Raw genomic sequence first — 11291 nt, 5'->3', positions numbered from 1 at the left:
GATCTTGGAGCGCGACTTTATTTGAATCACTCCAAAACATACTAAGAATAACTCGACCAAAATCTCGGATTTCAGCTGCAAAGACATGTCGCTTGCACTTCTCTCCGTTTCTCTCTTCAAAGCGTACTGGGCCCACCTCTGTTTTACCCTGATCGTTGCAAAACTCATCCACAACCGATTCGGAAAAGGCTTATCACACATTCCTGGGCCATTCCTCGCATCTCTCAGTGATATTTGGTTATTAGTTCATTATGTGCAGCGGCGAGGTCTTAAGGAACGCGACTTACACCTCAAATATAATTCCTCATTAGTCCGTCTGGGCCCTAACACAGTCTCCGTGTCGGACCCTGAGGCGCTTAAGATAATATATGGATGGAAGCCGGTTTTGCAAAAGGTAATCTTTTTTCAGATGTTCTGCGACAAATTAGACTGACTATTCGGCTTCGCAGAGTCGACTCTACATCTCCCAATACGTCACAGCAAACGACGGCTCAATTCTAGATAATGTATCCTCCACGCGGGACGAGAAGAAGCATAGCGCGTTGCGACGCGCTGTTGCCAATGCTTATGCCCTCGGGACTCTGATTGAATTTGAGCCACTAGTGGATTCAACTTCTTTATGCTTCTTCCAACAAATGAAGGAGCGATTCGCTGCGACTGGGATTGAATGTCCTCTCTCACAGTGGGTGCAGATGTACGCCTTCGATATCATGTAAGTGATTTATCCCTACAGGAGCTCCATAAAGTTCTGGGAAACACATCATGCTGACTCTGATACAGTGGCGAACTCACGTTCAGTAAACGGTTTGGTTTTCTCGAACAAGGAAAAGACCTTGAGAATATGATGCACCATACTGGTAAGGCCATGGACTATATTGGCATAGTAAGTTTACATCTTTCTATCTACTACATACTATATTTAGGCTCAAGGTTGACTGGAATATCTGTTCAGATGGGACAATTGCCAACTCTTGATGAATATGTGAGACTCAAGGGATTTGGGCATATCCTTCGAAAGATCCGCCCAACAGGACCACTGATGAAGTTTACGGCAAGGCAAATCAGTAGCCATGCGTCGAGTCATGATGATTCTCGTCCCGACTTCCTCACAAAATTCGTTAAAGCTCGTGAGAAATATCCAGAGCTCATGACTGATCAACGATTAGCAACATATACAAACACCAATATCAGCGCAGGCTCCGATACCACCGCTATTGCCCTTAGAGAAATTCTCTACAGGACCTTGACACACCCGCAATGCTTGGATAAGGTGTTGGCTGAAATTCGCTCAGTCCTCCAGGCGCGAAAAGTCTCAATTGCCAGCGAGAAAGACATGGACAAGCCAATAACTTGGATTGAGAGCCAAGGAATGTCCTATTTTCAAGCAGTGGTCAAAGAGTCTCTCCGAGTACACCCTGGCTTAGGGCAAATTATCCCCCGTGATGTCCCCAAAGGTGGTCTAACCATCTGTGGCCAGTACCTTCCCGAGGGGACGGTAGTTGGCTGCAATGCGTGGACAGTTCATAGAGATCGCGGTCTGTATGGAAACAATGTGGACGAATTTGTTCCTGAGAGGTGGTTGGAATCCGACGAGGAGCATATCCGAAAGATGGAAAACGCTAATTTCGCTTTCGGAGCGGGACCGCGGGTTTGTCTGGGGAAGAATATCGCCTTGCTGGAAATTTGCAAATTCGTGCCCGAGTTTTTCAGGCGATTTGAAATTACACTAGTAGATCCAAAGAGATATAAGCTGCTGCCGGGGTGGCTGGTTTTGCAACAGGGACTCGACGCCAAACTGACATTGAGAGATCCAACACTGTTTATGGAAGATACGGATTAGCCACAGGTTCCATCGCAGTTTAACCAGACAAATGGCTAGGGAGATACTTATTCTCATGCATTTACTTTGCAAATTCAATTGACAGTGCCAAAGATCTTTCCGTGGTAGCGGTTACTTTTCTCCGTCCGCATGCATTAGTCCTACATGCTCAGGGTAGATGGAAATTGTGCAATATTGACAATCTAGAGCTGTTATACATGGAATTATCTACGTAGATACTGCTGTCTTTACTCAATTACCTCTGCTGACTAATTGTATGTTAGTTCACGCTTTTCTCAAATAGACATATCCTCAAGAATACCCCGTCGAACAATCTTACGTTCTGTTTCAATCCCAATTACCATAGCCATTCTGAAGCAAATGCACTTTGTAAATATATAATGCTGTCTAGGTTACACATTCACAGCTTGGAAACTGGCCTTTGGACTTCATCATGTGGTTTGCCCCTATATTCTTTCAATACCTTCTTGAGCACCTTGCCGGTAGGATTCCTTGGCAATGCATCAATTATAACCACACCTCCTCTCAATCTCTTGTAGTTAGAAACCTTGGTTGAGACAAAATCCGAGATATCCTTCGCAGTCTCTTGAGCGTTACCTTGAGCATTCTTCAATACCACAAACGCTCGAGGAATCTCCGTATCTTCCTTGGAGCTCCAGGCGCCGATTACAGCAGCCTCGTGTACCAATGGATGCTGAATTATTACGTTCTCCAACTCAGATGGCGAAACCTGAAATCTGTGTCATTGTTAGAATGTTTGGAAGTCAGTGTATCTGAGCAGCTTACCCCTTATACTTGACCATTTCTTTCAAACGATCATAGATGTACAGGTATCCCTTCTCGTCCATGTATCCCAAGTCTCCGGTGCGGAGCCATCCATCTTCGAACATGGCATTTGCTGTCTCTTCTGGATTGTCTTTGTAGCCCCTGTTCAAACGGTCAGAATTGTAACTAGTCCTTTATTGTGGTGTAGATCGAACTCACATCATAACATTTGGTGCTCTGCAGGCAATTTCACCAGGCCCACGTGCCCCGACGTCTTTACCATCAAGATCCAAGAATCGGATCTCGCTGTTTGCAATTACAGTGCCAGAGGCAGAGAGTGGAAGCCCTCTGTCACGTACTCCACTTTGGACACATGGTCCAGATAGCTCAGTACATCCGTACGCTGCGAATACCTCATTAGTATCCAAGTGCCCATTACAATCCCAAGGTCTTCCAACTTACTCTGACACAAGACAACCCCTGGAAAAACCTTGCTAAGTTTTGTCGCCGTTTCTTCCTAAAATAGACGAACCGAGTTAGTTGACTTGGTTGGATGATGCCAATCAAATGGGCATTTTCACGTACATGTAACGGCGCAGCAGAGCAACTAAAATACTCCAAGGATTGATACTTATACCGACGCACAACAGGGTCCTCAGCCAACATCCTCGCAATGGAAGGCACTACTCTCGCGAGCGTGGCTTTCCTGTCGTTGAGCAGACGACAGTAGAGCTCCAGGTCGAACCGTGGCATCAGACAGACATATGCGCCCAGCCAAAGACCCATGGTGAAGCAGACGTATAGCGCATAGACATGTGATAAGGGCGGGAAAAATATCTCTCTTTGACTTCCACGCCAGTTCTGCGGATTATCCTCTCGGAGCTGGAAGCAGGCAGCGATAAGGTTGTAGTGCGAGAGCATGACTGCTTTTGACATGCCGGTTGTTCCACTAGAAAGTAGGATCGCTGCGCAGGCTTTCTTAGAATTGAAGGTTTGGGGTCGGATAGGATCCCGCAGCTCGGGTTCTTCATCGATGGAGGGCGAGTAGTTGATTGGGAAGGGTGGCCATTTCGCGCCGGTTGGTTCTCCCATCGTGAATACCTTGAATGTGCTGGAGGATTGGCAGTGGCTGGAGGTCCTCATGATAACAGGAATTTTTTCGTAGAGAGTCTTGTCAATCACTAGGCATCTCGGCTTGACGAGATCGATAGCCCGAGATAACTCATCTGGATGGAGACTGTTGTTGATTGGGCTCACAATTCCACCGATCCACCAGACAGCATGAGCAGTCAGAATATACTCGATGGAGCTGGATCCAGAGATTGACACAATATCTCCTGGTTGGATGGATAGATCGTGGCGTAGACTAAAAGCGGTTCGACGAATCTGGCGATGAAATGACCCGTATGTTGCGGTTCTCCCCGTAAGGGCCTCTTCGTAGATGACTTTATCGGGAGGCGTGTTCTCAACATTGTGTTGCATCAACTGTGATATGGATATGCTGTCCGGGATGTTGGTCCATGTTTTTGAGCGGTGGATCGACATGTTATTGTTGGTTTTGATAGAACGTAAATGGTTATCGATGGTTTATCGAAAGCTTCATCATAGGTATACCTTTTTATTAATTTCTGTAGAATTGCGACTCAAGGATATTTGATTTGGGCGCCGGCCATGCGCATCGATTACCGAAAAATTCCATAAGTGAGTGGAGTGGGACTCGGAATATTGTCTATTGTTGCAAGCATTATATTCCGGCCGCAACATTCAGCTTCGGCTATTTCTTTTCTCTTTTAACTACACATCACTCTCTAACTACCCTGATTGGCCCCGAAACCTGAAGTGGGCATTTCTCATTAATCTTTGTGTTCCTCCGCAGGGCATACTTGTCCTTGTATAGTTCTCTAGCTCAAGTGCTCCAGACACTTAGTAACTGCACCGGAAGTCAAATATCATTCATTGATCATTAGGAAAAACTTAGTATCATAGCACATATTCTCTCGTAATGCAAGTGAAAATCCACGTCATAAAATAATCATCCAAAGACCAAAGCCCTAACCTCAATACTCTCCCTAGGCCTAGCCCCCTCAGGAGTCTTCGGATCCCAGAACGCAGTATGCGGGACCCACTGCGCGATATTCGGATCCTTTAGACCTGCCGAGTCTGAGCATTTAAGCAGCAACCTTTCACCACCCGTCATACCAGACCAGTACAACCAGTTCTGGGCAGGATTATACTTAACGCCCATGGTCTCGCCAGTTCGGTTCGGGTACCGATGCTGAATGGGAACGAGGTCATCCCCATCGACAGATGCCGCGGAGGCAAAAGCCAGCGGAGCAGATTGCACTGGGAGATCGTGCTCGTCGAGCGGGCGCCAGACGTTTATGATGCGGTATCGGCCAGCTAGGAGGGCAGCGGCCTCTTCCTCGTCGGTAATATGCAGCTTGACGCGGTCAGCGGCCGCGCGGGGAGTCTGGTCGACGTGCGCGCGAGTGACAGGCTGGCGCGGAGCACCGGATTTCGCGCGGCGGATGGTATGATCGAAGATGACGACTTTGTGGGCGCCGGGCACGTGGGATTTGAGGAGCGACTCCACTTCTGGGTAGTAGATTTCGCGGACAGAGGTGTCCGAGTCGAAGGTGGAGTATGTTGCTGCGCTGGGGATGTGCTGGAGTGCTGCGAAGGAGTCCTTGTCGAGATTATAGGATGTCTCTGAGCCGCGGATGTCGTTGATGGAAACTTCGTGCTCGACTTCGGCGTAGTTGCGTTGGGGCTGGCCCGCTGGAGGTGTTTCGACGTAGTTGAACGGCGCGGAATTGTCTGCTGGAGGGCCGTAGAAGGTGATCGTGGCGGATGTTGGTCCGCGCGGGATGTGGGAAGGTGAGCTTGTGGAGAGGGAAGTAGTGGTGGTGGTGGCAGTAGCTGTGGTTGCCATGATGGAGAGTATAGAGTGATGTGCTTAGGCTGGTCTGTAGATATGAAGAAGATCGCGTGCTTAAATATCTCTCTCAAGTCATACAATCCGTCTGTCGGGGCAATTAGTGAGCAGCATAGCATCATTCGGCATTTGTCATCTTGCCGTGAGGAGACGAAGACTGGTTGATCCATTCAGACGCCGAGGGGGCGATCACACCATTTGCTCACAGTTCTGCAGTCCAACGGCAATGCAGCAAACCTGATTACCAAGCATCGGTGGCGTCATCGTATAGTAACTTCCTATTCCTCGGATTGTTTTACAATTGGGCAAATGGATAATGCAAAAGTAATCAGAACATGCTCGAATGACAAGAAATAGTGGCACCGGCTAATTACAGCCCAGCAGAAACACATCCACGGTGGGCGAGGGAATAAACAACCAATTCCGCCTATCCTCCAAACGCCTGCCTCCCCGAGAAAAACAAAAACCATATTCCGAGTAGAAGTAATCACAGTAGCAAGTCAGCGCCCACACCTAACATACATACATGTATGCAAAATAAACAGAAAGATGTAGGGCTCTAGTGATTCTTGGTCCGTTTGCTGCTGCGCTCGCGCTCCATTGCCACCGACGGGAACATCTCGAGGCTCTGAGTGCCCCGCGAGGGATACAACTGGACACCCATGGTGGGGCCAAAGTCCGGGTGCAGCATATTGAAGCGGTTGGAGCTCGGTGCATTGCCATTGGGAGGCTGCGAAGGCGGGGGGCAACGACCAGCTCGAGCAGGCTCGAATCGATCCAGCCGGCGGGTTTGGTGTGCACCCGGTCCATGCGCGAGCAGTCGTCGTCCACCTCCTCGGTCATCAGCGAAGTCAGCGGTGGGGCATTGCCGGTTGGCCGGGCCTGGTAGTTGGACAGCATCTGGTACGGCAGGCTGGGCCGGGTAGCGGGCTTGTCTGCCAGCTCGGCCAGGGCGCTGAGGGCGCTGTGGGCAGCGGTTCCACGGGTAGACCGGGTGGCATGGAAGTTGTGACTCGCCGTGCGAATCATATCCGTCGCACTCGGAGTGCCGTTATCTTCGTGGCCGGTCCCATCACCCGCGCCAGAGGTCTCCTCGGCATCGGTATTGTTGCCGTTGGTAGCGGCACCTGACCCGTGCTCTCCGCGCTTGGATGTAGAGAAGAAGTGGACCGTCGCGACATGGGCCTGGTTGGCGTGCGCGCTGAGTTCCTTGTCCGTGAAGAGCGAGTTCATGCTGTAGGCCGGTGCCGTCTGTTGCTGCGAAATATCGGTCCTGGAGCGCTCTGCTGGTGTGGCTCCGCCCGCGTCCCGCGCGGGCGACCCAGTCTCTTCTTCAGGCGCCTTGCGCTTCCGCTTGTTCAGCTCCGAGATGCCATTGCCCAGCTCGTCCAGTTCAACGCGGTGCCTTGTATGTCGCGTCTTGCGGTTGCTGTGGATTCCACCAGGACTGGCCGGGTTGGTGATGCTGAACTGGTTCGGGTGCAGCAGCAGCGCATTGGAATCGGCGATATCGAGTTGCTCCTTTTCGCGCATCAAACGAGCCCGTTTGCCCGATATGTTCTGCATCAGTCGTTCGCGCAGAGTCGAGGAAAGCTGGTTGAATTCATCTTTGGCAAAATGCACGCGGAAGTCGTATTCATGGCGGTATCGGTCGAGATAATTTTGGTAGCGGTTCTAAAAGACGCAGAGAGAATTGTCAGCGAGCGATTTCCACAACCATGATCAAAAAACATACCATAGCGTCTGTCAATTCCGAATCCTTTGCCTCCTTGACGCGATTCACCTCCTGCACGAATTTGGAGTACCACGTCCCGGACAGACTAGCCATCTCCTTAGCGAACTTGCCGCCACCAACCGTCTCCTCAATCAACTGCGCGATATCATCCGCCGAGTCCGGCAGGGGGCCCGTCTGGTAAGGGTCTGCATTGTTGATGAGTGTCATGTCGCACTGCAGAGCATGGAGCTGCTGGCGGAATTGCGTGTCGCGGTTTTGGCTAAACGAGGCTGTCAGGTCTTGCAGACGTTCCTGGAGTGCTGTGCGTCGCTTGTCGCGTTTTGATTGAGGGCCCGAGGCTCCTCCAGTGGGACTTGGGGAGCGGCCTCGCGAGTATAGGCCGCCATGGTAGGAAGGCCCTCCACCTGGGGATGGGGGGCCGGGTGAGTATGCCATGGGGGATTGGAAGATTGAGGTGTGCAGAGCGGTGTAGGGTGGATGTGAGTTAGCCAAGATTGAGAGGAAGCTCACTCTTGTACTAACACATCGAGGTGACAGTCAGGGACAGGCAAGAGCAAGAGTTGATTGAGGCGGAATCGACACGGCGAAAAGCAGCGGGTGCCAGAAACGGTTTAGACTCGGGTACATGTTTCTCCGAGGTATAGGGCGATCACCAGTTGGGTAGTATTAAGCTGAGACAATAACTAACTAATGTTCAAGAGAAATAGAATACCAATGACGATAGGAAGACCTTTTGACAGTCTACTGACGCTCTTAGAATGAATCTTTGGTCTCGATAATGCTTTGCCACGCAATCGACCGGCGTTCTAAATATATATAGCCGCGTCTCGATGCCTAAAGTGGCCTTTGACGAGCACTGCTCAGGTGATCTTCAATTACAAAAACTTTTGGATTAGCGGTAGAATCTCAAGTTGCGAGTACATATATTAAATTACTCTTGCCATAAAAAAAAACAACACTGTAGATCCTCAAAATCCGCCTGATTCTCTCCGGTCAATGCGAAGCCTTGATCATGGAAGAATGAGTAGATAGCATGAGGATCATCCAAACATTCAACAGGCAATGTTACCGGGACAAAATACCCTTCCACATTGTCGCTGGTAGAGCTCTCCATAACGTTCTCGCATTGAGAATCTCTTGTCTGATAGAGATCAGCCTCTGCTGAGGACAAGCTCGCATTTGAAGCACTCATATTGTTTCATACAGTTTGAGACGCTGAAGCAGCTTCGGAGTCAATCCTGGAAGAGCAAATACCAAGACAACTAGGGTACATCCTCCGAAGAAATAGAATGTACCGAACTTGATAGAGGCCACCATGTAGGGCAGCGAGTAAACAATCATGAACTGGGCCAGCCACTGCATGCAAACAGCGCACATCACAAGCCAGGGCATATGAGAATTGTCGATCCCTCGCCAGCCAATTGACACAGCGGTAATGGTAACGAAACATTTTGCCAAATTTATGCAAATTTGATGAACTGGGTGGCGATCCTTCAGCGCTATTTAGCGCCCAGCTCGATCTCCCTAACGTTTTGTATGGTAAATCCCCAGAAGTTCGGAGCTATCCGAACTTATATTTGCACAATACTGTATTATAGAAGCCATAGAAAGATCTTTATACATGATTCGTGCATATATTTCTAACAATCATCAAGACAGAGAGATCCATCAATCACTGCCAAATCATCACCACGATCGTGGGTATTCATACTCCTTTCTTCCAACGGACCCGAGAAAAGCTAAGAACCGAGGAGAAAAAACAGAAGAGCAACATAATATAGCCACCCAAAAAAAAATCAAAATTCAACACCGGGGACACTGTGCGTGCGTCCCATGCCATCTTTTTGCAGCAGGGGGCTGGTAGACTAAAAACCGATATAGTTGTGAAAGGGAGGGGGTAGACGAAGTGAATAAGTGGAAAAGAGCCAGGGGTTTTTGCTCTTAATGGGTTCGACGGATGATAAAGACACCCAACTCAACTCCATCGCGAGGCTCGTTGTCCTCGCCATAGGGTCTTCGTCGGATGCCGTCGAAGATCTCGCTGAGGAGCATAGATGACGTGACCTGTTGATCGGTCATGTGGCCGCCGGACCCGCCGGCGGTCATGGCCTTGCTCATTGGGAGTTTGCGGCCGTTCTGCCAGTACAGGCTGAGCACCTCTTTCATGCGGGCTTTTTCCTGGTGGATGAACCACTCTGCCCAGAGGCTGCGGTCGAGCTCGGCGCTGCCGCGGCCTGCATCGGCCACTTGGAACTGCGACGAGGGCGAGCTCAGGGATTCGCATAGTGCGACGATGTTCGCTTTCATCGTGGCGAAATCGTCCATCTGGGATACGGTTGAGAGCTTGCCCAGGTAGCGGCCCACGTCGGCTGATAGCTCGTTTACCACTACCAGCTGGCGGAGGAGCGGATCGAGGATGGGTCCGAGGTATTGCGATTTGAAAGTAGATGCACCTTTCTTTGTTGGATAGACGAAGAGCAACGAGCCGCCGTTCGGCGACAGCTCGCTGAGTCGGTCCACGAGGAAAGATGGGCGGGTTGGGCAGAAAAGATCTCGGTACTCCTGCGCCGATGGCGGAGGGAGGTATCTCTCCAACACCGAGATGTGAACACTGTGAGGAGGTACAATCGGCATGGGAGCGTGCGAGAGCTGCCGTTGCAGCGGCCCTCGGGAATCATGATAGGCCGCTACTACCGCTGCACTAGAGAACACTGTGGCATTGAAGTAATCGTCGGGAGAAGCAGAAGAGCGTGGGGTGCTAGGTGGGGAATGTGGTAGATTGGAAAGGCTGAATTGTTCGGGGACGGCGTGGGTGACGTTGATATAAGGTGAGTGGCCCGGTTGAAGGTGGTTGTGCACGGACTGGACGATGGAGCAGAAAAGACTGTCATTCTTTGGCAGGGAAACGGACTGGTCCGATGTCCGCGGATACGGAAGTGTCTGTGAAACGACCTTCACAGCCTCGCCCCGAGGGTTGGAGATACCCAGTGATGATACTAAAATAGAGGTGGTTAGAATCTCGCTAGTGCATGTTTCACATGATAAGAAACTCACCAGTAACATTGACGCCGTGATCCAGCCACGACCCCACGTCCTGTTGACAATCCATTGCATCATGCGGGCCCGGGCTGCCTCCAGAGCTACCTCCAGAGCTGGAGGAGCCGTGAGAGAGCTGCTCCGATGGGCTGCTGCTGAGACCATCAGAGGCCCCGACTGCAGGAGAGGTCCCTACACTCGGGTCTTCATCGACCATGGGCATGGTACCCGGTTCCGTATGTGTATCGAACAGCAAAATCTTCGACTGCGGATTCCACGCCACGGGGGCGTCGTCGTCCGGTGGTGTAAGGGGTAGTGTAGAGGGATAGTCCGACTGGACCGAATAGTCCGACTGGACCGATGAGGGTCTGGAAGTGAATCCAGACAACGTTCTCGGCCCGCGAGAGACGGTGGTGGACAGACGAAGGCGGGAATCAGAAGAGCGAGTTCGCGATTCAGGCCGGAACGGCGAACCCGGAGAGCCTGCACGGTGCTGCTCCCAGGAAGGGAAGTGTACGGCAACGCTGCCTTTGGAGAGGAAGCGGGAGACGGGTGAAGGTTTTGTTCGAAATGATCCTTGCGAGGCCCGCCGGCGCAGCTTGTTGGGACTGGCGCCCTGGATATTATTGAAATTGGGTTGTGAGAAGCTGGGGTTGAGGTTCTCGGCTGTGGGCGATGGGGTGGTCATGACCGGGTCGTCTGAGAGGGGAGCAACAGGCCAATACGGTCCATTGCACTGCGATGGATTCATCCAGTCTCGCTGGTCGGGTGGATGGAGGGGAATGACAGAGGACATAAGACCGGCGGCCGGTAGCGACTGGCGGCTGAGCGATCAAGTGGATTCGAGGGAGTTGGTCGAAGCTGGGTGTATAGTCTAGTCGAGAGCTGGCGACCGAGGAAGATTTCGAGGCAAGGAGGGTGAGTTGAGGGAGACGGAGGGGAGAGAAAGAAGCAGGGAAAAAGGAAGGAGAAGAAACCGG

At 51.0% G+C, this 11291-nt stretch overlaps 5 protein-coding genes across 5 annotated transcripts; 1 reads left to right on the top strand and 4 right to left on the bottom strand.

Moving 5' to 3' along the window:
• Positions 1-85: 85 nt before the first annotated feature.
• Positions 86-1840, top strand: N7474_004177 (cytochrome P450; the record flags this gene model as incomplete). Its single annotated transcript, XM_057195592.1, has 4 exons — positions 86-394; positions 450-712; positions 781-883; positions 953-1840. 4 exons carry the CDS (start codon positions 86-88, stop codon positions 1838-1840), a joined length of 1563 nt encoding a protein of 520 aa, XP_057052988.1.
• Positions 1841-2240: 400 nt separating this feature from the next.
• N7474_004176 (uncharacterized protein) lies at positions 2241-4150 on the bottom strand (the record flags this gene model as incomplete). The annotated part of the gene is made up of 5 exons (XM_057195591.1): positions 2241-2577; positions 2627-2767; positions 2825-2911; positions 2965-3122; positions 3191-4150. The coding sequence occupies 5 exons, from the start codon at positions 4148-4150 to the stop codon at positions 2241-2243; spliced, it is 1683 nt and encodes a 560-aa protein (XP_057052987.1).
• A 487-nt stretch (positions 4151-4637) lies between these two features.
• Positions 4638-5537, bottom strand: N7474_004175 (putative methyltransferase; the record flags this gene model as incomplete). Its single annotated transcript, XM_057195590.1, has 1 exon — positions 4638-5537. The coding sequence occupies one exon, from the start codon at positions 5535-5537 to the stop codon at positions 4638-4640; it is 900 nt and encodes a 299-aa protein (XP_057052986.1).
• A 562-nt stretch (positions 5538-6099) lies between these two features.
• Positions 6100-7710, bottom strand: N7474_004174 (Sds3 domain-containing protein; the record flags this gene model as incomplete). Its single annotated transcript, XM_057195589.1, has 3 exons — positions 6100-6270; positions 6342-7214; positions 7276-7710. The coding sequence occupies 3 exons, from the start codon at positions 7708-7710 to the stop codon at positions 6100-6102; spliced, it is 1479 nt and encodes a 492-aa protein (XP_057052985.1).
• A 1506-nt stretch (positions 7711-9216) lies between these two features.
• On the bottom strand, positions 9217-11107 carry N7474_004173 (uncharacterized protein; the record flags this gene model as incomplete). Its single annotated transcript, XM_057195588.1, has 2 exons — positions 9217-10271; positions 10330-11107. 2 exons carry the CDS (start codon positions 11105-11107, stop codon positions 9217-9219), a joined length of 1833 nt encoding a protein of 610 aa, XP_057052984.1.
• Positions 11108-11291: the final 184 nt, after the last annotated feature.

The sequence above is a fragment of the Penicillium riverlandense genome (assembly GCF_028828495.1).
Source record: "Penicillium riverlandense strain IBT 135883 chromosome Unknown utg000003l_segment0_segment0, whole genome shotgun sequence".
NCBI classification, from domain to species: Eukaryota; Fungi; Ascomycota; class Eurotiomycetes; order Eurotiales; family Aspergillaceae; genus Penicillium; species Penicillium riverlandense.
This window is presented reverse-complemented; position numbering and strand designations above follow the sequence as displayed.